The 25,442-nt window shown below is 41.2% G+C and overlaps 2 protein-coding genes across 2 annotated transcripts in view; one reads left to right on the forward strand and one right to left on the reverse strand.

The window, feature by feature from the left end:
• The window catches only part of epcam (epithelial cell adhesion molecule), a 215,520-nt gene that overhangs the window by 9,772 nt on the left and 180,306 nt on the right, over nt 1–25,442 (forward strand). The window lies entirely within an intron of this gene.
• The window catches only part of plekhh2 (pleckstrin homology domain containing, family H (with MyTH4 domain) member 2), a 38,663-nt gene that overhangs the window by 5,168 nt on the left and 8,053 nt on the right, over nt 1–25,442 (reverse strand). Inside the window, exons 3-29 of the mRNA XM_049601326.1 lie at nt 18,713–18,775; nt 18,482–18,631; nt 17,362–17,445; nt 17,118–17,199; nt 16,814–16,999; nt 14,867–15,771; nt 13,828–13,903; nt 13,642–13,736; nt 13,325–13,484; nt 12,958–13,094; nt 12,101–12,214; nt 11,547–11,633; nt 11,215–11,373; nt 10,916–10,996; nt 10,274–10,453; nt 9,806–9,914; nt 8,238–8,350; nt 7,942–8,121; nt 7,120–7,217; nt 6,205–6,382; nt 3,707–3,862; nt 3,502–3,599; nt 3,029–3,170; nt 1,951–2,087; nt 1,439–1,568; nt 849–935; nt 369–518 (exon numbers count right to left, since the gene is read on the reverse strand). Coding sequence (XP_049457283.1) covers nt 369–518; nt 849–935; nt 1,439–1,568; nt 1,951–2,087; nt 3,029–3,170; nt 3,502–3,599; nt 3,707–3,862; nt 6,205–6,382; nt 7,120–7,217; nt 7,942–8,121; nt 8,238–8,350; nt 9,806–9,914; nt 10,274–10,453; nt 10,916–10,996; nt 11,215–11,373; nt 11,547–11,633; nt 12,101–12,214; nt 12,958–13,094; nt 13,325–13,484; nt 13,642–13,736; nt 13,828–13,903; nt 14,867–15,771; nt 16,814–16,999; nt 17,118–17,199; nt 17,362–17,445; nt 18,482–18,631; nt 18,713–18,775 — 4,137 coding nt within the window. The remainder of the gene's footprint in view (nt 1–368; nt 519–848; nt 936–1,438; nt 1,569–1,950; nt 2,088–3,028; nt 3,171–3,501; nt 3,600–3,706; nt 3,863–6,204; nt 6,383–7,119; nt 7,218–7,941; nt 8,122–8,237; nt 8,351–9,805; nt 9,915–10,273; nt 10,454–10,915; nt 10,997–11,214; nt 11,374–11,546; nt 11,634–12,100; nt 12,215–12,957; nt 13,095–13,324; nt 13,485–13,641; nt 13,737–13,827; nt 13,904–14,866; nt 15,772–16,813; nt 17,000–17,117; nt 17,200–17,361; nt 17,446–18,481; nt 18,632–18,712; nt 18,776–25,442) is intronic.

Genomic DNA, 25,442 nt, shown 5'->3' on the forward strand with positions numbered 1-25,442 from the left:
AAGCAAGTACCGGTAAGTAGAGTTCCCAAAATATTGAACTGTTCCTTTAAACTAGATTCTCAGGGTTCCCACGAGGCCATGAGTAATGTGCAATTGGTACTGGTTAAACTGTTCTAAGGCTGGCACTAGGCTGATAGATGAGTTTGTAATATTATGAATGCAGGCATTGTTTTGTTTATTTCATCAATGTGAAACAGATTCGATGAAGCTGCATCAAACCAGCATATAAATGGTAGATAAAAAGACTCCTACTTGGCAGCCAATATATTGGTAAACTCTACTTTAGTGTCTGAATAGTTCTGATGTGATAAACTCTACTCGTCAGACACCAAGATTCATTAAAAAACACAGTCTGATCTCTCACTAACCTTGGAGGAGTCCATAGCAAACAGATGTTTCTCTGTAGGTTTGTCTTTGCTGGCATTGCCACTGATGCTCTGTCCCACCACCAGCATGAAGTCCTGTTTGCAGCCTCCAAACGTCATCAGGTTCTTGTATGGGTGGGACACCAGCGGCTTCTGAACACACACACACACACAAATTTGTGTATAAAAAGTTTCCAATGAAGAACATAGAAAACAAAGTGGAACTAAATTCATTTGGAGCCTTTTAAAGCTACATAAAATAATGTTTCAATTATAAGCATTTTGAGTTGTAAGTGTCCAAGTCCTAATGCAACAGCATCAAAACAGCATCAACTGAGTTTGTCTAATATCTGAAAACATTTTATGTTCCACTGTTTGCTTGACTTATAAATACCATCTCTATTATCTGTAACTTTATCACAGAATCAAGGCGAAAGAAACTGTGTGCGGACAGATGCAGGGAGGTAAACCAGAGATTCTTACAACAGAGTTGTGCTCCAGAACACTGATACCATCTTCATGCAATGCCAGCCAAACACGTGCACCCTGCTCTGGAGAGGGAGTTATGGACTAAAAACAAAGAGAGAAAAACAGGAAGTGGGATCAATTTCAAATTAATTTTCATAATATATTACAGCATAACATGATATACTGAGAGTGAATCTGAACAGTATGTTACAGAGTCATATCACAGTGTCACTGCTCTTGATCCTCACTGAACTGGAAACACATGAAGTGGATATAATGCATGTTTTGGATGCAGACTAATAACTCCTACACAAGGACAACAATTACTGTAATTCAATCATCCTGCAGCCTGTACTGTGAACCACTGTGTACACACCACAGTCACAGCTGTGACATCACTGTATGAACATTATTCAGAGCTTGCTGTTTCCTTCTTCTCTTCCCTTTCTTTTCTGCATACTGAGTTTATTTAGTTTAAATGCTGGCCTTTATTTGTTCAAGGCTGTATTATGCCTTTAATTTGAGAGCAAATAATAAGACTCTCTAACATGTTTATGTCTCAGCTGATGTAGATAACTTATATCACAGTGCACAAAAACACTCACCTCTGCTTCAAATAATTTGGCACCAAAGAAAGGCCACTTCCTGGCAACGGTCAGGTAGATCCTCACACACTCTGGGGAACTTCGACCCCTGAGGGAGGCCCAGCGGGCAGAGAGACGCTGCAGCAGTTGTCTGAGAGGGGGGAAGGGGGAGGATACATCCATCATATTCATTTGATCACCACAGTCTATCAGCAGATAGTAGTTAGGCAGTTCTTATCACACTGATGAATGTCAAGTGTTAGTTTTTCTTATAAGTTTGGTTTTAATTAGTTATCTGATGCCAAATGAGGTCACCAGCGCAAGACAGCAGCAGTTGTATCTGGGCTATTTTGGCTTCATTATTGTACAGTGGGGATAAGTGGAGACATGCTGTCCATCTTTATATACAGTCATTAGTTAACATACAAAAGAGAGACCCTATCTAAAATATAAAGCCATTTAAATGAATAAAAACACACACGAGGGTGTGGGAAACTGTTTATACAGAACTGTAGCCAGTTATCTGTGTGTACCTGAGTTGCTCCTCAGACGTGGCCCTGCGGTAATGTTTAGGGTAAAACCTGTCCAGAACCTGTTTCAGGATTTGATTAGACTTGGTCTGGGCTGTTCCAGGAGCAGAGAAGGGACGCTCAAAGTCTCCATACTCCACCTGAACACAGAAACCAAGTTATGTTGTACTGTTTTTGTAGGGTAGGGTCTGCTCTTACAAACAAGAACACGTGAAATATTTGTTATTGTTTTAAATAGGCTCTTCCAGTAAAGGTATAGTTTAGATCTTTTGAAGTGGGGTTGTGTGAGGTACTTATCCACAGTCAGTGCATTACAGACAACAGATGTCAGTCGGCACGCCCCCACTTTGAAGAAGCAGGCAGGAGCACTGCCGCAGAAGCTAAGTAAAGTACTGCTGTGGACGGGGGCAGCAACAGATGTATTTTAGCCACCTAAAAAAAGTTACCCATCTATGCTCTCGTCAAAACCACCAGACTCCAAAGACAAAAACAACAATTTTAGCTTGCTGAACACGGAAGCAGCTCGTCTGCCAATGCCTTGTTCAGTTGGTTTGTTTGTGTTATTGTGTGACTTAGGCATTCAAAAGGGTAAGTTTGGATTTGTCAAAGTCACACAATAACACAAACAAACTAACCGAATGAGGCAGCAGTAGACCAACAGCTCCTGTGTTCAGCAATGTTAAATTACTGTTTTTTTTCCAAGGGAATCTGGCTTTAAAGAGAGCCTTATAATGGCTTCATTTCCCCGTCGCTGTGTGACAGCGAGGTAAAGTGGTGAAAAAATTATATATATATTTTTTTTTAAAAAATTATAATTAAAAAATATAGCATACACTTAAAATTATATTGGTTTTTCTAGGTGAGACTCTTTTAGGTGACTGAAACGCGTATGTTTTGCTGCAGCTCCCTCCATCGCAATACACTGCTTAGCTTCTGTGTTGGCACTTCTGCCTGCTTCTCATACAACCCAACTTCAAGATCCAAACTATCCCTTTAAAGCCAGGACATACAGACAAAATATACAAATATGAAGGAATGATGAAAATGTAAGCAATAAAAAACACTTTTTTAACTTGCAGACCTGGGCCAGCAGGGCAGCCATTTCCAGAGCCAGTTCTTTGTTGACAGGGAAGTGTCCCGCCACGATGGCGTCATTTGTCTGATAAGCCAGCAGCAACCTCTCCCTCTCTGACTCCCCCCTGACCTGAAGAGAAAAGTAGAGCCTGGGGATGGAGATGTGAAGACAGAGGAAGTAAAATTAAAAAGAAGCAAAGAGTAGGACAGAATTAGAAAGAGAGGTTGGAAAAGACAGACATGAATGACAGATGGATGGCACGTTGTTGAACTTCCTTTGTTTATGTTGTAATTCTGAAGAGTAGAAACATTTGGTCTCCACTGCAGCTGAGCTTAAAACAAATTTGCACTGCATTGATATGTGAGTAAATGCACTATAAATACATTCTCAAAATTCCTAGATATCCTGAGGCTGAATCAATATGTGGTTGTTCAACTTGGCCTATTTGCCACCACAGGGCTGGCTGTTTGCTTCTCTACCTGTTCTTGTAGGTGAGGCGGACACTCCTGGTGTTTTCAGACTTGCCAGTGTGCTGCTCCTTTGAGGCTTGCTCCCATTTAGCGATAATGTCACAAATCTGCAGACAATATGAAGAACACCCATTTGTGATAAGTGTTAAGAGATGTAAGAAATGTAGCACTTCCTGTCCTCAGATAGTAGTTGCCACATGAACAGAAGATGCACCTTGATGCCTCCTTGCAGACAGTGTTCCAGCTCTCGTCCGGTGGGGTCATCAGTGTATAAGCTGAAACCAGATAAGCCCATTTTCCTTATGCCGGTGTCCTGGTTGAGGCGACACTGGAACTCATCCACTGTGGTGGAAGCATCGAAGCTCACCACCTGTGGGGATGCAGGTTAATGCAGAGGACAACATGACAGAGATGACAATGATGACACTGAAAATAACTAGAGGTCTCTGTGGGTTTTTTTAAAACTTGAGCAGGCTTGTTTCCAGTAACTGTTTTGTTCCTTACAATCAATGTACTCCTTCAAATTAAAGCTGTATATTTGTCTAATTAAGGAAAAGGACAAGCTGCATAAAAAACAATAACATGTCAATACAGATACATAACACATTAAACAAGATGGCTGTGAAACTCAGAATGTTAACTGTACCAGTATTAGTCTTTGTCATAGACTGTCAGATAATTGGCCTATGGCTAAGTCCCGCCCTCAAACGTGATGAGCCAATCACAGTGCATATAGCCATTCCCATGCACTCAGACATTATCTGCCTGGAAAGTCAGTTTCGTTCAGTTTTATGAGCTTTTTCTGAGATTTGAAGTTTAAAAATGGTCAAACGGTGTGCATGGGGTACATGCAACTCTGACATAAGGTAGGCTATCCTGAGAGGCTGGGCAAAGAGGTGTATTTTTTACTCTTTAAACCACATCTCAACCGAGAAAAGTGTCTCCTTTGGATAAAGTTGTGTGGTAACGTTAGACCACAACATCAACTCAACGTGGATAAGATTAACAATGATGTCTACATCTGTTCTAAGGTAAGTCAACACTGTGTTTAAGGCAACATATTGTCACTTTGCTGGAAAGAAATATAAAGTTATCTTTAACATCTCTAGCTAACGTTAGCTAAAGTTAGCCTCACGTTAGCTGCTAGCTGCGTTGTTCATCATGTCACCTTGTTTGCTGGGAGTTCATTAGCCTATTTTGTTCTAGTTTTGTACTTTGGTGATCGTACATCATTGTTAGCTGTTGTCCAAAGGGCTCTAGTTAAACTAATGTTAACTTCTGGAGCTTAGCATCATTAACTTATCTGTAATCGCAGAGATAACAAAGGTTGGCAAACGTTATGCTGAATGATTCAGTGTAAATACTGTAGCACCAAACTAACGGAGAGACACTCTTGGTAAAGATGGTAAAAAAGCTGTTATCCTTTTCTCATATTCTGAGCCAAAAACCTTAACTTCAGTGGCACTTTGATGCACCAAAATTTGATCGTTATGTCTCCAAAAATCATCAATTGCCTCCTGCGAAATGCCGTGTACTGTGACACCTGCCATAGCGCTGGTCACTGAATGTTGATATTTGTTGAGTGAGTGGAAGAGGCGTGGCTTTAAATGCACCCATAAAGCACTGAGGACGAATTGTGATCAGATCAGCCTAACCACCTGTTGTGGTGGCGCAGTATTCATTGTAACCACACTGGACACAAGCGTAGCGTAAACGTGACTGCATTTTCGATTCACATATAACAACTATGTGGCCGAAAATATGTAATAGCGTGCCACTGGTCAAAACCAGCAAAATAGCAGCCATTAGCCAGTTAGCGAGCTTAGCTACTAGCAAGAAAGTAGCAAGAAAGCTTATGGATATTCCAGAAATTTGTGAATTGAGTCAAGACCAAGTGTCTGCTTTCCATTTGGATAGCCTACTTGAAGCTTGGCAGTTCATATCAGAACCAAGCCATTAATGAAGCAATGACTTAGCAAATGATGGAGAACAGCTACAACCCTTTGGTTGTTTTAGCTGGACAGAGTAATCGGATCTCAGTTCGATCTCAATGTGGACACTGGATACACATATTATTAGCAGGTGTGAATGTAATCAGGTTAAAATCAAATCTGGATATAATCTGGATTTAAAACACATTTTAATGTGAGGTGGAAAGGTAGTCATACTGACATAGTTTCCAACTAGCCTATACTTTAGCAGCATAGTGGGATTCCTGAAACTCAGTCATGGCTTTTGGTTTTGGTGCCACCCCAAGGTCTTGAGTGACTCCATCTGACCACCCCTATGAAACCACCAATGTTACTGCAATCATTTAGTAATGTTTTTTTAGTCAGACAAGCAGATTTGTTATTTAAGTCCAGAGTTGATACTAGGCATCTGGGCTATGATGTCATCACTTCCTACAAGCATACACAGAGAGTGACAGGGAGGAAAGAGGAACAAAAACAACACGCCCTCAAGAGAAACCCTGACTCAGAGCATACAGGTAAATGGTGGGGTGGAGCAGTGAAGCAGTGAAGCAGCGGAGGAACAGGTGCACAACAATTCAAACATACTGACTCTACAGTGGACAGTTGCTTATGTGTAAACAGTGTGAGGCTCGAGGCTATGGTGTGAGGATGAGACAGCAAAAGGCAAACTGTATGTAGCATGAGCTAGCTCTGAAGGCCTCACTGTTATCATTATCATCTGTGTGTGGTGTGTTATTACCTGGTAGGTGTTATTGAGGAAGTGAACAGGGACGCTGAATGGCAGGGAGTGATGATAGGGATTCCTCAGAAGGATCGACAGGATCTCCATACGGGATGGCCTGGCCTGCCTCTCACCCTTCTGCTGAGTCCGCTCCATGGAGCGCTGGCAGTAGATGGCATACTTACCCACCTCAGTCCTGAGGATACAGTGGTGTGTAAGTGGTATGTACACCACGTACAATTACATACAGTGACTGGAATTCACTCAGAGCAGCAGAAACCCAAATTGAAGATAACTCCAATGACATCACTGTCATTTTATTTTCTTCATTTTTTTTCTCAGACTTGTCAAAGTTCCTTCAGAGCCACAGCAGACATTATACTGGTGCTGTATAGTGTCACAGCCTCAGTAGTCCTCCTTATGATGAGTAAACTGAATGTGTTTGAATGTGTACTTTTGGTGGAGTGCCTCTTTATTTGAGTCTACTTTAAGTGATAGGATCAGTACATAAAGGACTATATTTCACAATAACTGATGTATATAAAGTGAGTTCATGTTGATTCACCCTTCAGTGTATCCCTGGAGAGTAGTAAGGGACAGAGCAGCCAAATTGTATTCAAATACACATGCAGAGCAACAAACTGTGGCAGGTGCTGTAGTCAGCATTATGTTTCTGTGAGGCAGAGGAAAAAAGTGCTTTACTACAGCAGAGGCTAGCAGAGACATTAGTACGGCATGATGAACTGATTTGAAAACCTTTAATATAAGAACAAAAATGTAGGAATAACTTTTAAGTATAAAATTCCTTGATAATGTTTTTATCATTTTTGTGGTGTGTCTAAATGATTCTATTTTTCACTGTTGTGTTGTCCCTTGTTAAATTCTCTGCCTCAGTTCTTCGTGCTAATGTTCAGGCCCCTGCTGTTTGCTCACCTGGAGTCCCCGTGTCTTTTGAGGTGAACCTGAAGCAGCCACAGGAAGGGATGCTGTGGCAGAAACAGTCCGACACACAAGGCTAGAAACTGCCATCCCTAAAGAGTAACACACAGACACTGTCACCTCACACATCCTGTACAAACGGTCACAGATATGACACAAATTATCTGTATATCTGTAAAGCACAGGAAGCAACAATGCACCATTTAAGAGACAGACTGAAAAAAAGCAACATTTCCTTGTTGCATACTGTTTAACTATGACAGGATTTGCCAAAACTACAGCTACTTTTGATCCTAGCTAGTCAGACAGTGAATTCATTCATGTACACTGTCACAAAGGAGCCACTGGATTGTGTCATGACTCATTCTGTTGTTTTTAAACCCCGCAGCTGTCTGAGACATAATCACACTTTGGAATTTAACATGTCTTGTGAAACTAAGAGGCAGTGTTAAACATTCAACTTTTAGTTCTGCCCTCTGCTGGTGATACTGGTATATCTGGTTATTGGATATGAAAGATCACATGACTACAGGAGTCTCTGTTCTTCAAAAGCAGGTGTACATTTCAACACCTCTTGAAGACTTGCTATCTGCATTTAAAGCTCTTTTGGTAATCACGCAACCATAAGGAAGACAAGGCTCCTTAAAAGTCCAGTTTTTATCTTGAAGCTTTGATTTGTCACACAAACTCAAATCATTTTCAACTGGTTGGATCCACAGTTTTTCTAAGCACTTTAAGACACCCTGTGCTTCAAATGTCAGTGTTTCCTGTAAATAACACATGCTACTGCTGCCACTGTGTGGTGAGAATGCAGACCTGCAGGGGTCCTGGATGGCCGTGTGGCTGCCTCCTGCGGGTCTGTTTAATGAGCTGGCAGAAGAGCTCATTCTGAAGCTCGGGGTGGGCCAGACACACTTGTAAGGCACTCTGGGCCAGTGAGACATGGTAGTCAATAGCCGGAGCATCAATAGCCACATTGATGAAAAGCTGACAGGTCTGAGGAAAGATGATGGTTAGAGGTTAAAGTCAGACGCGAGAAGAAAGATCACTCTCTGATTGAGGTTCAAACTGTGTGTGTGTGTGTGTGTGTGTGTGTGTGTGTGTGTCTGTACCTTAAAGAGTTTAACGGCCTCTGTCTGCAGAGCTTGTGAAGGCAGGGTGGTGAGAGGAGACGGCAGAGCTTCCTTACTGAAACACAACATGGGGTGTCTCCAGATCTGAGAGTCTGAAAGATGAAGAGGCAGACTGCTAGCTAGAGGAAACAATAATACGCACATCGTGCAAATGAATATAATACAATGTGCTCTGTGAAAAAAGGAATAAAGACAGAAAAAGACACACAGTATGAAGATGACAAAAACATTTATAACAGACAGAAATCAAAAACAAAACAAAACAATTAAGACACCAGACAAATAGAACAGCCTTACAATTACATTTAAAGGGACAGTTAACCCCAAAATCAAAATATATTTTCCTCTTACCTGTAGTGCTATTTATCAATCTACATTGTTTTAGTGAGAGTTGCCGCATGACAGAGATCAGCCATAGAGATGTCTGTCTTCTCCCCAATATAATGGAAATAGATGGCACTCACACATGTGGTGCCAAAGTGCCAAAAAATACATTTCAAAAACTCAACAGCAATGTCTCTTTCCAGAAATCTTGACCGGGTTACTCAAGATAATCCACAGACCTTGTTGTGAGCAGTTTCACATAAGAACTATTTTCTTTCTACTGAACTACACCCACCAACTGTATCACCACGCAGAAGAGAAGCGTGCATCTGCTCGTGGATGAGATGCTCGTGCTCATGGCAATGCAAGATGTTAACATTAATGGCATCCTCCTCTGCTGAGCTCTAATGTTATCTACTTCAGTGGTGCAAGATAAGCGAGCAGTAAATGCACGCATTGATACTGTTGGCAGGTGTCGTCCGAGACAAAGAAATAGTTTCTATATCCCAAACACTCGGCACCTTGCACCGAAACAATCTAGACTGATAAATACCATTACAGGTAAGAGGAGGAATATGCTATTTTGATTTAGTGACAAACTGTCCCTTTAAAATGACTATGAACGTACATAAATTGTGTGACAGCAAATCTCGTAAAAGATCCTAGGCAAAATAAAGTTAGAAAAGACATGTACACCCCAAAATCAACATGGAGGCTGCTCTACAGTATTTCAGCCAGTACCTTTTCTCCACATCTTGTTTTGCATGTTAGATAAACACAAGAACAAATGATATCATTGATTTGTATTTAGGGCTGTGCCATCTTTGTAAAAGCTAAAGCAGGTAGTTTAATGAGGAGAAAACACAATCCCTGTTCCCCATTTACGTACTCAAAAATTTGGTTCTTGATGATAATGAATAATTTTAAAAATCCCTCACATTTCATGATAAGGTCATCTGATTCAGGACTGTACAGTTAACGGAGAGGTGATGGGAAATTCCTCCCCTTTGTATCAGGAAAACAATCATGCTCTAATTTCTTTTTTACACAGGTTACAGTGAATAGTAACGCCCCTGTTAATGGAGATTTTCAAAATAAAAATCTCATTAGGAATGATCTACTCTATCAGGATTGTTGTGTGATGTAATATGATGCAGTCAGCTATTAGTAAAATACAATTAAAGACACAACAAAGGAGACAATCACTTGTAGGACATACTTACTTGGATCTCCATCCAGTTGGAAGAGTTTTCCCACCAACTGTTCAAACTCAGTACCGACTTTACCCACCGTGGTGCCCGCTGCCACACACAGATGGTACAGCCAGGAATCCTGAAGAGACACACACATTAACATCAGTGATACCAGAGGCGCATGAAATAAACACAAGACATGTTCACATTCTTACTGAGAGAAAAGGTAGGCCTTATGATGAGTTCTCATTGAAGGATCCTCAATTCTTTCCCCCTTTCTATCAAATTAATGAAAGCAATAACATTTTCTGTGTTAAACCAACAATGTCTGAAGATTTCCTTTCTGACTTGGTTTTAATAAACAGAGGAAGAGCACCACATACAGAAACGTAAACTACAACAATCGAAAATAATCTCTTTCCCCCAGAGGCAAAGTTACATAAGTAAGATTGACTTGACCTTGAAATGCAGAGCAAAAACTTTCAGAGTGACACTTACCTTTTCGTGGCGGGACTCGATGAGCAGGTAGGTTGGGCCTTGTTCTTGAGGGTGGATGGCGATGGTAAAAGGTGCTGCCTGTGAGCCCCGCCCACATGCCTTCAAGTCATCATCTGAATCTCTTGACCTGTCTACCTCCTCCACCCGGGCCTCCCACAGCTTAATCTGACCCAGGGGGAACTGGACACACACACACACACACACACACACACACACACACACACACACACACACTCACTGTAATAAAAGGTAACAGCTTTTGTGTTGCACCTCTGAAATAAAGCTCTTTTCTGTTTAACGATTTACAGTTTATAATACCAGCCAATTACAAAGAGTATGCAGTGTTTCCCCATTATATTAGGGGGGGCGCCCCCTCCAGATGTTTTGATATAGTTTTGCTGTTGTTAAACGTGGCCCCCTATGACTTCAATTCATCAAGATTTTTCTCTATTTTTGGATTCTTTGTTTACTCAGTTGCCATTAGAGAAAAACAAAGTTTTCTTTACACATTCAACATAACACGGGGTAGTAATTAATATACAAATTATCATTTAGGGGCTGAAGTATTCCTTTAACCTGATGAAAGCAGTATAGTTCTGTCTGTATCCTGTAAATTTCAACAGATTGTATGTTGAATCTTACCTTGTCGTCTTGGCTTCGGAAATAGTACAAGGTTTTGCCAATCAGAGCGCACCAAACCCTCTTAGAGTAGCCGTGCTTCACCTGCCACAGAACAAGTACAAAGTTCACTAATTGCAGTAACAATCTAACATTAAATATGTGGTGGTTAATATATATGAGGGGTAGAAATGTTGGTGAAAATTGTTTTCGTGCAAAAAAAAAAAAAAAAAATACCCTTTTCATTTTGGTAAAGTTCTGTCTTTTGAAATGTTAAAGTTATTAAAGTCAGATGTAAAGGTAATATTGGTGGGTTGCTGGACCTTAATGAGCAGTCCCTTCATGCCGGGGCGAATATCCGGCTGTGTGAAGAGAGGACTGGCAGCTTTCACCCTGAGCACACTCTGCAGCACCCTGAGCCACTCTTCCAGCAGGTTCGGGGAGTCAGCCTTCAGGTAGTACACACGCTTCCCTGTTACTATCTACACACAACAACAAAACCACAGGTGAAGGTGAGGATGTGTCAGGGAATCAGAATTCTCTCAAACTCTGTTACTGTATTTTGTCTTAAAAGCTGTAAGGATTTGGCTAGATGTAAATTTGCTTGACTAAATATTCAGTGGTGGACAAAACTCTAAAAACAAGTGTTGGATACCTGGAGGACTTGTTTTCCCTCTCCACGTGCGATGCTACTGGTGGCGTTGACCTCGATCTGACCCTGAGGTTTCCTGATCACATCACTCTGTGGGAACATGATGAAGCTTAAAGGGGACCTGTTATGCTCATTTTCAGGTATGTACTTGTGTTTTGGGTTTCTACTCGAACATGTTTATGCTTAAATGGTAAAAAAAACACTTTATGGTCCTCACACTGTCTGTGCTGGAACACCTGTATTCACCCTCTGTCTGGAATGCACAATTTTAGTACCTATCTTTTTAAGCCCCCTTTGGCCATGTTTAATATAAAGATCTGTTACTGTAACATTTGATATGGGACAAGAAATAAGGAAAAGCATAATAGGTCCCATTTAACACTGGCTCACTGCAGAGGTACAGACCTCTAAATAACAAATACCACAATCTAAATACAAGAATATATTGTAAGTGGTGAAAATGGTATGTCCCATGCTACATACAAAAGTTCAAAAAGAACATTAATAAAGACTTCCATAATAAAAAAATAAAATGAAATGTGTTGTATAAAACCCACGGGTGAGTTGTAGTAGAGCAGTTCTCCGTCTTTGAGGACAAACCAGCGTCTCTTCCAAGTTTTCTTCCAGGTCTTCACCATTTTCAACAGGTAGCCTGACTTCTCCATCGGCTCCTACAAGATAAGACCACACTGTTTAGTTTCATGTGATGCAATGTGCAGAGCACAGTTATGGATTAGTTACTCACTAAAATATCCTGAAATGATCCGTCCCACAGTATTGAGACTTAAGGTTTTGGAGATTTTACAGTTAAAGGGTTATTGACAGTTTGAGGTTTGCTGTTTTAAGCTTTAACAGATTGAGATCATCATACTAGAATGTATTTTGAAAGTCAGATTGCATAATCTGAGGAAAATATGCAATAACATTGTTGAATATTGTGATGACTATATGACTTAAGATAAATAAACATATTAAAGAGTACTCAGTTATTGCTTAGACTTGAACAGTGCCATGTTGTCTCTTCTGTATCCAAAATATTGCCACATGGCTGATGTGCTAATTTTTTTTATGCATCAGTTCCTCTCTGGCATTTGTACTTTCGTCTGCACTCATCTTGTCAACCATGCAGAGTAGTATGGCTGCACTAGTTTGATAAACCTCACCTGCATGTGTGAAGTTACTGACCAATCAGATGACAGCATGATACATATCAGGCAAAAAGGGGCCAACAGAAAGAATGTAATTTAATAAATTGTTACTGTATTCAAAGTGGAAGACAGCTTTGGACAGTGACTTGCAGGTGTGCTTATGAAGACTTCATCTACACATACATGATTTTGGGATGTCTTGGGTAAGGCTATCGACAGGTCAATCTCCCAAATAAAACATTTCCAGGATGTACACACTGACTCACACTCTTGCCATTGTCACTGGCCGAAGAGCAGGTCTTGGGGAGTTTTTGCTCCGGTTCAGAGCACTCAGTGTCTGTGGAGTATGCATCAGGAGGAATGGCATAGTCGCTCTCTGATGTCATTGAAGACATGGAAACAGCTGGAGGAGAAGAAAAAGTAAAACAGTTGCAACATAAAATATATTCATACACATTTACAGGCTTTCATTCAGGTGTCGATCCTCATTATGTTTACAAGATCTGTATAAATTTACATAGTTGCCTAAAATTACTCAGCAAAGCTGGGAAAATGATTTGTTTTTAATTGATTATTATTATATCAGCTGTTGTGTTGAATTCTCAAAAACCCTCCAGTATGTATGGGTTGTACCTCTCTTGAGCGAGCGTGGGCTGCCTGGGCTGCTGTCCTTGCGGGAGCTGGAGGAGGTGTGGGAGCTGCAGACGGAGCCGTCCTCCTCTCCTGAGCTGGACGACTCCTCAGAGCTGGACGACTCATCTGAGAACGGACTGCTGCTAAGCAGGGTGGCTTTCTGCAAGATGGGAGTGGGATGGTGGTCAATACTTGCACACAATCATAGATCAAGCCAAAATACTGTGTATCAGAATTAACTTTGCTAACTTCATTACAGGCTGATTAAAGTTCAAATAAATGTAGCAGTAAGTCCTGCAGAGTGATGCCGCACTTACCCCCTTCAGAGTAGTGTAAACTGGAGTAGTCATGTTTTTATAGATGAGGGATGTGTACATTACAAAGGCAGGATAGGAGGACTGCAGCGAGGGGTCTGCAACACAGATCACAGGTCAGTTAAGTTCAGCTGAATACCTCTGTAGCTCAGGACTGAGCTGGAGGGTGTCTGTCAGCAGCTGTCTCACCTTTGCTAGCAGAGTCTGTGCAGGATGTCTCAGACAGTCTGATCCCTGATTTGGCAACAGCATAGATACGACTCTCCTGTGGAAAAGAAAAAAAAAATAGCTGAATTATCAGTCAGTTTTAGCAAAAACACTGAAAATTCTACCAGTAAGAAAACATCTTTTCAAAGTAAATGTCCTAAATTAGTTTACTGTACATAGTTACCTGCAGCTGGCTTTTTTTTTTTTGTAATGTTGGAATCTTATTTCAAGACAATGTTTTCTACTTGCCATTGACCATCTACAGCAGGAGGAAATGACAAGAGGCCAGGGGCCAGTTAATAAACAAATGTTAATAATATTTATCTGTACGCATAATAAATGAATTAGCTGCTGTTTTCAATTTTTGATTTGATTTTGATTTTCTGACAGTTTTTATAGGTTATATAGAATAAGTATATAATTTTATGACAGATTGCTACTGACTGAAAACCATGACAGAGGTGGGTGGCTCTTTTCAAGGGCATATATAGCAAATGGCATAACTTCAACATGACTTCTTCTTTCAACACAGGCTAATTTCCAAGGTGGAAATGTGTCCCAATCACAAGTGCCTGCTCTCGATGGACCCCCTCGCCCCCACAGGCCCACACTGACTGTACTTTCCATATGTATGCCCCTGGGTCCAGGGGATCCTTCTTTGACACTTTTTTATAGACATGCTCTATTATGATGCTTTTTATGCACCCTGGCACCTTATTCACATACAAAGTACAGAAACAAATGTCTCAGTGTAAATGTTATTTATATTGTGAATTTGGCCCGTGGGCTGATAATGTTTTAACTGTAACCTACATACACTGTATCGCTGTTAATATGCACTCTAGCAGTAGATGGCACTGTAAGTGAAGAGGCAAGACGGACATCATATAGTCACTCATGCTTATGGAGGAAAGCATGTTGCTAAGAATTTGATTTATATGTTTCTCTGTGAAGAGTTTCATGATGGTGTAATTTTCCATAACCCGTTATCAATCTCAGTTTAGATTAAACATGATCTTACCCAGGAGGGCAGCCTGTGTAAAGGGGGTGTAGGAGGTGCTGAGCTGTCACAGTCTTCCCTTTCCGTGTTGATCTCTGTACCAGGTTCAGGTGGACCAGGGGAGGTCCGCAAGGTAGGTGCAACTTGTGGTACGTCCTTGCCCGTCTCCATGCCAACGTCCTGCTCCTGGTCGAGGTCAGTTTCCTGTGGCCGGAGGGGGCGCAGCATGCTGAGAGCATTACGTGTTTGTCCGTGTGCTGCCTCAGTGCTGATTGGTGGCTGGCTCAGGTGTTTCTTAGCCAGACCCACAGTCAACAACCCGAACCCTGCTGGGGTCCGCAGCCGGGGCTGTTTGGGTGATGCGGGGTTGTCCCTCAGGTCCTGGGGTGGGTTGGGTCGTTTAGGGGTGAGGGCTGGTGTGAGGATGGGGCTGGGTGTGTTAGGTTCGCTGGATGAGGATGAGGAGTCAAGTCTCTGCGACTGGAAACGTTTATTAAGCTCCTCAGAGGTGCAGTCCTCCGCCTTGGCCCCGTGTGCCTCCTCCTCTCCCTCCTTACACCCTCCCAGTGCCCCATCTGTTGACCCCAGCAGGCTGAAGCCGGGTCGGTCAGCGCGCTGCATGTCATCGTCAAACAGAGAGCTGCTGTCGTCCGAAGCAGTCAGGTAGGTCTCACTGCCAGGGCGGCTGAACTCCAGACCACACACTCCAAGTCCCCCTCTGCCCTCGCACCCTCCTCCTCCCTCCCCCTCTGATGCAGCACTGGAGAGCACGGAGGAGACACCACGAGACTCAGGTCCACGTGCATGCTCACCCAGCCTTTCAGATGCACTGTCGTCCTCCAGAGGAGTACCCAGAGGTCCAGTCTGGTCAGGTCTCTGGACTTCACCGTTTGTCCCTGAGGAAGCTGTCTGCTTACTACTCTTCTCTGTCAAAGCAAACACAAAAATACACATCCAGCTGGTGTTAATAATCTCTGTTTCATTTAGATAGTTTTCAGTGGGGATCATAAAACCCCTTTAGTAAAAACTGTATTATTTATTAATGTAAAATATGGAGGCCCATTTCCGCCAGTATGCTAAGAAAAGGTCACTGTCATGAGAAACGTCCAAGAAATATTGTGGTACCCCAAAATAATGAGAAATATTTTCAAAATACTAAAAATCTTAAAATAAGTTTGTATCTCAAAAATAATGAGTCAGTATCTCAAAATAATGAGAAACATTCGCAAAATAATGACTTATCTCAAAATAATGACCTACTTATCTCAAAATACTGACAGTGTGTCAAAATAATGAGAAACTTTCCCAAAATAATGACTTAGTATTGTTTCTAATTTGGCAACATCAAGCCAATATTTTGAGAGAGTTTGTCATTATATCTAAGTACTAAGCCCATATTTCAAGAAAGCTTCTCATTATAATGACTTGCAGGATCTTTTTTCCATCATACTGGTAAAAATGGGTTTCCACACTATAATAAATTCTGTGCTTTTTTAAATACAAAAACTCAGCTTATACACAATACAGGTTTTTTCAGTTCAGAGTTTTGGCTGCATAAAGGATTAAATCACACCTTTGGTTTCCTCGGTATATCTTTACCTCATTACAGCACATTTGGTAGAAGCAGTGATTTTGGTTTTGTGATTACAGATACAAACAAGCACTGCTTGCCACATTACATAAATTCTGGAGGAAAGTGCAGGTTTCTTATTTACATAACCTTTGTCTAATCTTTCAGTAAAATTTGTAACTGCAGACAACTGGACTGGTTGAAATAGTAGCTGAACTGTTCCATCACCCTTCTGCCGATATCTTCTAACTCCTACCAGAGGGGAGGATTCGCGTTCTTCATAATCAGTTTTACCATGGATATGAGTCACTTTCCATTTTCCACTATAAAACCGAGCTTTCCTGTGTCCACCCAGAATCTGTTTCCATACCCACAGCTGTGAATATGTGAGGACTTACCAGTTTTATCTCTGTCCTCAGTCTCTCCCTGGGTGCTGAGGCTCCTCTGGCAGGGTGCTGGTCCAGTAAGGACCTGCGGGCTCTTCCCCCTCACCTGGAAACAGCCAAACGTCAGGCTGCTGAGACGCTGGGCCTCACCTGGTCTGCACAGAACTCCTCGTCCACCAGCACACTTCTGCTCAAAGGCTGCAAACACACAAACATGTTTGAACAGTATGCATATGTGTGTGTCGTTACACATGCACGCACTTAACACTTGCACTTGCTTTAGTGTCCTAGTGGATGACTCAGGACGTAAACCTACCCTGCACTTGTTTCTGCAGCTCCACAATCTGAGCCTCCTGTTGCTTGTTGGTTTCTCTTAATGCTGCGTTCTCCACCTCAAACTGAAGAACAAAGATGTTTTAACATAAGACCTCCTCTTGGGCCTGTAAAATTATCCAAGGGAATGAGATACTGTTGACCCCAACTCACTATCCAGTTTACAGTTTTTCCATCCATGTCAATCAGTTTGTGCAACTTTATATCTAATATCATAATTCATTTACCTCTGACAACTTCAGCATCACCCATTCCTTTATCTTAGCTGCTTTCTCCTCCACTGTTTTGGCATCCTGAAGTCGGATCTGTTTCTGGTGAAAGAGAACACATTTTTCTGAGCTTTTAATTGGACAGTATTAGGTGTGACAGGAAGAGAGAGAGGGGATGACACAAAGCGAAGGCCCACAGGCTGGAATCGAACCCACAGCTGCAGTGGCAAGGAAATTGTCTTTGTACATGGGATGCCCCTCTACCCACTGAGTTACTGGGCGCCCAAAGAGGACAATGATGCACATACATATGCTCTTTCACTGCCCTGAAATATTCTACAAATGCTGCATGCAGCACAAACAGGAAATAGATGAAGAGATTTTGAAGATAGAACATGGGAGTGACTCATATTTCAATAAGGACATGAAATGTCACTGCACAGGTGAGGGTGGGAAAATCCCAAATGAAACCTAAGAGCAAGCCTACTAATACTAAAGTAGTATTAAACAAAAACCTTTAATCATGTATATTCACTGAATAACTTAAAGAGAAACATAAAGAATAGTAGTTTGCTTTTCTTGTATCTTCAATATCCTTATTTAAGGATTACAAGACATATTTTAGAAGTGGGCTGAGAGTATGGTACTTTTCCAGTTTAGTTTGGCTTCCTTAAAGGCATACATCTCCCATAAAATGACCATTTGTATATTTTTTACTTTCCCTGTGTGTTTCCCTTGAATTCATAAAGAAAACTTTCTTTTTCTTGCATGCCTCCACTATGAATGAAGAATCCATTCATTCTGACTTCTGATGAAGTCACAGGGGTCTGCATTTAACAGCAGAATGTTCGCCATTTTTGGATTCTTCGTTAAATGTGTGGAGAAAAAAAAGTGTTTCGCAAAAATTCAGTGTGATACGAGGTGACTAATTTCTATACAAATGATCATTTTGGGGGTGAAGGATTCCTTTAACTCTGTGGGAATATAGTGCATGTGTCTCTGTGTCTGTGGAGACAAACTGTATGCCATATCTTCCTCTACATTCTTTTGCACCTTGAAAAAAAGAAAGGAAGAAAAAAACATCCACTGGCCCTACATCTGTTGCTTTGACGAAATTCTTCATGTGTATGTGATCTACCTGCTCCTCCAGCTGCTGCTCCAGCTGGGCAATGACGTCCTCCTTCTCCTGCACCAAGGCCTGCAGCTCCTGGCATCGCTGAAACAAACGCACCTCTGAGTCTGCGGACTGATTGTCTGGAGCTTTCAGCTTCTCCTCCATCCACTGCACCTGAAATTGCACATGCATATAGTATACACATATACAGATATACACACTGGAAATACAGGTAAACACTATTTGAATCCTTACCTGCTGGTGAGCTGTGAAGGCACGTTTTTCCGCATCGATCACCTGCGTCTCCAATTGTTGAATCTGGAAGAGCGCAGTATTTTATTCCATTTTATCTCACCTTATTTTTATTCGCCTATATTTTCTTACTCTATTACATCTTGTACAAACAAATACACTGGCTACATTGTAACACTCCCTTCACCTGCACCATCTGATCTAAAATGAGCCCTGATTTCCCCCCTCAGCTTCACCTCAGAGGTGAAACAGCAACTCCACGTTAGTTCTGAGCCAAACACAGCAGGACCAAATAAAGACACAGAAAATGCTGCATGCTAGAGCCAAATGAGAATGCTGCTAGAGATAACGCTGCTACGCTGGAAAGGAGCAGATGCTTTGCAGCTGGTTTGGGGCATTTATGACTCAAAAAAAGGTTTAAAATCAGAATTAGGATAATAAGGAGAGTTCACAGATGTATTTTGCATGTACATCCACATTAGGCATCTATCAGCAAATTCTTTCTGTCTCTCTGTCTCTGTCTAAATGCTTTAATTGTTAGCACAACATATTTTCTGCAAACTCATAATGGTGTGGTATATTTTGGTCATTCTACGCTGTAAAATTATATGTTTTAACAAAGTCATTCCACTGGCTATCTTTGTGAAAATGACAGAAGCCTTCCACTCTGTTTTTGCTAGAAGCCCCAAAAATCCCCTTAACTATAAAATGCAATAACTATGGCACTAACTTTAAAACACACACTCCATTGCCAAGAAGAAGCTGCCAATTCTTTTCTGGCAATGGGTCCATCTGTTTACAGCACCTATAACTATATTTCAGAATTGACGAGGCACTTTTATTTCAGCAGAAGTGCTGCACATAGCACCTTTAACCAGTTACATAATGATGATGAGGTGTCACATCTATAAAGGTACAACCAGCTCTTTGTGTACTAAGATCAGAGCAGAGCATTTGGAACCTGGTAGGAGTGTGTTAAAAACTGCAGCAGCACCAAAGGTCACACAGCCTGGATACACACACGTGGATGGACACATATGCGCGAGGATGAAAAACCCAGAGGGAATCGAGAGAGATGACTTTATGAGCAACATTCCTCTGAAATTCCACGGCTCAAAGTGGCGGAAGCAGCAGAGAAACCAGTGTCTTCTGAGAAAACTCTCAGACCTCAATGACTTTATGAAGGAAAGTATGTGGGAATGTCGATGGAAATTCTCTGCGTATCAACTCTACAACCACCATGGTTAGAATATTTTGCTACATGTGCACATAAACACGTACAAATTAGACTAGATTAGAGGGAACTGTTAACAATCCCTGTGGGGACACTGGGCTGACACGCCAGAGAATCGGATGTAGCTAAGAATAGGACAGAAGATGTTAAAGGAAGTAATTTATTGTAGAGTAAATATACTGTGTATACAACAAACAAAGCTTCACCCTCTTCAGTGACAGACTCACAGGTTAATCTAGACAGGAAGACATTGTTTACAAATCACACCCCTTTTTCCCAACAGAGATCCATCAGTCTGTCTGAAGATGTTTCAGCTGATGTCAAAATTGTTTGGTATTATATTCAGTCACCTGTAGCACAGAGTGGAATTTGTTTCAAAATTATACCACCCAAAGTGTGATGGACAACCAGTAGGTTCTACATGACCTACAATTTTTCGGTATTCTGTCACATTTAGTCGGCATGTAACAATAATTCCTAATTATATAAATAAATATATTAAGGGGAAATAGATGACTTCATCTTTCAACTTTCCCCTGCCTTGCAGTTCCAAGTGGTATTATTATTGGTGACACTGTCCCAAAGACAACCGGATCGCTTTCCATTTTCCTCAGAGCCATGCAACCACCAACAACACAGGACACACCGCAAGTTGTTTTCCAGTTACTTAAGTTGTTCCACCATCCACCATTTCCACTACTCGGTGATAGTAACTGCAAAAAACTTACACTGATGCTCTTTGGTGACTCACTGTGACTGGTAGCTACTGTGGGAAACAAAAGTGCTGTCCTCTTTGTATTTTGGTTGTGCAATGGTTGATGTATTTCATTTGTGTCATAAATTGAGCCTTCATTTTCCCAAGAGATCGTACCCTGTGGCAGATTTGTACAGTGAAAACTAGGCTTATAGGGAACCAATCTTAATGCTGATGGTGTCATTATTTTATAGCTGTTATCTTGTGCAATAAACATTTATCTCTTAATGATTAGTTAAAGCAAAACTTGTCTATTTCCACTTTAACACTTCATGGAACTGAATGCAAAATTTGAAAATGGATGGATGGATTAACCAATTAAAAATAACTGAAAATCAAAAGTCTTTGCTAAAATCGACACTGCCCCGTGTAAGAGGATGAGCTTCCCAACTATAGCACTGATGACGCTGACTGAAACTCTGGTGATAGGTCTTCTGACAGCATACAATCAGATACATAAACATTTATGATTAACATTACCAAAAAATGTATTTTAAGGTTCTATATGCAACATTATGAGCATTAATATAACAGCAAACAACAGTTTGCTATGTAAGGATTTGGCAGAGTAATGGCATCCTAAATAGAGAATGAAGTCATGCTACCTCTGTGTTTGTTGTAATCGACCCTCTGTTGTGTGGTGGTCTGGCTGTGCGTGCATGTTAGTAGATGTGTGTATCCCACTAGCTAGCTCATGGTGGTTACCCCTGATTTTGGAATGGGTCATCATGAATGCATAGTGCCCAACCTCAGATTCCCAAGTGGTTAACACCATTAGCTCCATCAGCACTGCTCTCATTGTTAAGCACTGTTTATGGAGTTAGTGCTATTAGCTGCTAGCTGCCAGCCCAGCCCCCTCCATGTAGAAAACCATTTCCAGATAACACATACGCTTTGAATTTCAGCCCCTTTAAGACTTAAAAAAATAAATAAATAAATAAAAAAAATAAAAAAATTAATAAAATTTTTTAATACATTCTGAGGCCATTTTTGATGTTTTTTTTTTAAATTAATCTAACCTTTTCCCATAGACCCGCAGATACCCTGCAATAGTAAGAAAAAATGTTTTTGTCCCACTTAGCTTTTTTTTAATTTTTTTATTCCTCCTCCCAAATTCCTGAAAGTAACTCAGTTTTCCTAGTAAAGTGACTTAGTACAATGTTTTAGAAGTGGAAAATGGCAGCCAACACACAAATGTCATATGTGCTATGCTGTTGCCAGCTACTTGGTGTCCACGGTGGTTCTGTTAAATGCACTGTAGAAATCAACAAATTAGCGCTCAAATTACTTAAAGCAGCTGCCGTTCTGTGCCATAACCAAACTGTGTGTGAACTACTACAAAGAGCAGTGACTGTTTTTAGCTGCGGGGTGGATGCAGCCGGCGGAGACTGGCATGGCTGCGCTCCAGCTTTCCCCTGCTTCTGTTAACTCTCAGAGGCCAGCAGAAGTGGACCCAGCTCGGTCCAGAAAACAGCCACACCCTGCCAGAGCCACTCAGTGTTTCCACTTCACAACGTTCTCTGGACCAAAGTGGAAGCGAGGCCTGGACACAGCCACTGTTCCACTTGACATTTCAGTGCAATTTTGAAGAATTCCACAGAAAAGATTTTATAAGATTGTGTCGTCATGCGTTCACATTTGGAAATGATATATTTCCTGTGGGTGTATTTATGTCAATGAAACCTATGGTACTTCCACATCTGGATCTGGAGATATTGTGATGCAGTTGTATCCTTTTGTGCTGATAAAACTGCTCTAAACCAACAAATATAACAATAACATAGATACGTGACTCCTCTGTGGGAATCTTCTCAATCTATTTCTGTAGTTATTTTGACCTTACAAACTACAGAAACAGTCACGGATGCCTTTTCACTGAACCTACTTCTATGTTGTGATCAAAAGCAGACATGAAAAAGGTTAATATATGTCACACAAGCACACTCTATCTAGCTCCTCTGCTGCACCACAAACGACAAACCACATGTGCCTCTCTCAATAACAAATATAGCATCTGGCAAAGAACAGCATGTTAATTAGAGGGCATGTATACTGTAGGCTAGAGCTGGGGACAACACACACACACACACACACACCAGACATAACATATAAAAACCCATGAACGCATGTCTGATGGTAGTATTCTCCTGTGTATGAGACAATGTGTGCAAGTGTGTTTTCATCATTCTCTATGTTATATATAGGATGAATGAAGCCTGGGCGTGTGTGTGTTATATCCTGTTGGGAAAACCAATGGGAGGTTACGATTTACATTATGGTGTTTCAAGACTTGCAGCCCGATACTGTCTACTACTCCCTGAAACGTACTTACACACACTATGAATGCTCCTGCTGCGTCACTGTGTCTAGGTCTGACACACACGTGACGCCCTCCCTTCCCCTCACCCTCAGCCTCCGAAACAACGCTCTATCACCTCAGCAATTCAATTCCCTCTTCAGATCCAAACTCCAGCTCAACTTCCATTCCTGGAATTCCACAACTGGTGCTCTGTGGCCAACCTCCTCCTGAACTCCATCCCCCCCTCATCGCTCCATCCACAGCCAGGCAGCCAGCTCACAAAGCCTCTTTCTGTAGACGCTGCGAATCACAGTGTTGACCTACAGGTATACTATCAAATAGCTCCACCAAATATAGTTACAGTGTGGACTTATTCTCCGGCAAATATGCTCATCCACATCCTAAAACTGTACTCCAAATGTGTTCATTGTGAATAGGTCCAATAAAGTGAAAACCAGGGACAAACACAAGGATAAACTCATCTCAAAACAGGTCTCCTTTGACACACGGGACAGGCACACAAGCACATGTGTGGCTATACAAACATAAAACATAAACACAAGCAAATGGAGATAGACATGGATGAAGGAAAGCAATATCTGTGCGGAGGGCGAGAAAAAATTCTGAATAACTCAAGGTCAGCCCAGCTTTTGGTGGTTTTCTATACATATATCTACTGTGACTGACATGTCTTTTCTGATACAGTATTGGTCCACATCACTAATCAACCCCCCCTTCCACATGGGAGGATGTTTTGCTTCTTTCCAAATGTGGAATCAACCAGAATGGAGGACTAGACCAGAGAATGTCACTCCACCCATTGCGGTTTTGGTGTGTGTCTACTGTATGTACAGTATGGATGTGTGTGTGTATGTGTGTGCATTGTGTATGTGTGTGTATCTTATATTTATGGGTGTAGTTTCCCTCTTAAAGGATAGGCTTGGTGATTTTCTAGCCTATATTTACTTAAAACCAACCTCAAAGCCAACAATTAACTGATGCTACTAATATTAAGTATTGTGTGTGTATCCAAAGCTTGATGTAACTAATTTCTCTGTGTCACAAAACTCCACTGTTGTCCACAAACTATTGAAAACACATCAGTGAGCCACACTATTGAACTAGCTGACATTTCTTTATTATGAAAAACTGTATTGTAGTGAATTTTGACTCATTCCCATATACACCATCTTGCTGCTGTAAGTACTCCATAGAGCACCCAATGACAACAGCTAAAAATAGTCCCTAACATATGCACTATTTCATCCTCTTTGAGTACTGTTTGCTAAAATGTGGAAGTGGAAGTAGACATCGGCTATGCTAGCTGACGCAAGCTAACGATGTCTGCTTATCAACATAAAAAAGACCACATTTTCTCTCAGTAGCCTTTCTAAAATACAGTTGTTAAAGATATCATATTTTGCTATAATCAAGGAGTTAAGCAGACCGCATTAGCTAGCTAGCTAGTGTGCTAGCTAGTGAAAAATTTTGTCTACTTCCACTTAAAGTCTTAAGCATGGTCCAGTGGGCTTGGGCTGAGGGGAAATGCTTTTTGGACCTCAGGGGATTCCTGGGCACCCAACGTTGAGTGCCACAATATGGTGATAAACCATCTTGAATTATACAAGGGTTGAAATATATGCAGTTCACACTTTTTCTCAGAGAGCCACACAGCCGAGAGAAGAACAATGATCAGTGAGTGTGTTAGGTGGAAGCGGGGAGGCTCACAGAAAATGTGACACACATGGTCTCTTTGTCTCCACCATGAGATGTGTAGCCTACTGTTACAGCTGGAGGCCCCGCAGGCCAAAACTAACGTCCCTCCCAAATAGCTGCTCCCACACAGTTTTCACTTTAGTGCAAAGTCTATGTTTAAAACTGTTGAGAAATGAATTTGACTTGACCTTCATGCATACACGTGCACACACAGAACGACTGACTGCTTCACCTTGCAAACACACATGTATACTATTTACTAAACTGGGTTTTTCTTCCCCTGGGCAGCTCAATCTTTACACACTGCCTCATTTTTTTCACTCTGTCTTTTTCTTCCCCTCATCCCCCCATTTCCACCCTCACAGGCTTTCTAGGAGTTTGGCAATTTGTCATGTTAATTAATTTTAAATTGACTTAATAAGATGATTAAAATGATTTATAATAATTAACATGCAGTAATAGAGAGATTTTAAAAGCAAACACACAGTTTTTCAATTTTAAAGAAATCTTAATGATCTTGGAAAAAAAAAGTACTGTCACCAAAAACATTAATCAAACATCATTTCCCTAATTAGTAGTACAGAATCGTCCACAATGTTGCAGTTGTGCCAATAAATGGACACCGACCTGCAGTTTGTCCAGCACAAGAGGCCACAACAACAGAGTGAATCACCACTCAAAATGACTTCTTTACCCTTGTATTAGTCCACCTCCACGCTGAGATATTAGG

The sequence above is a fragment of the Epinephelus fuscoguttatus genome, linkage group LG16 (genome assembly GCF_011397635.1).
Source record: "Epinephelus fuscoguttatus linkage group LG16, E.fuscoguttatus.final_Chr_v1".
Classification (NCBI taxonomy): domain Eukaryota; kingdom Metazoa; phylum Chordata; class Actinopteri; order Perciformes; family Serranidae; genus Epinephelus; species Epinephelus fuscoguttatus.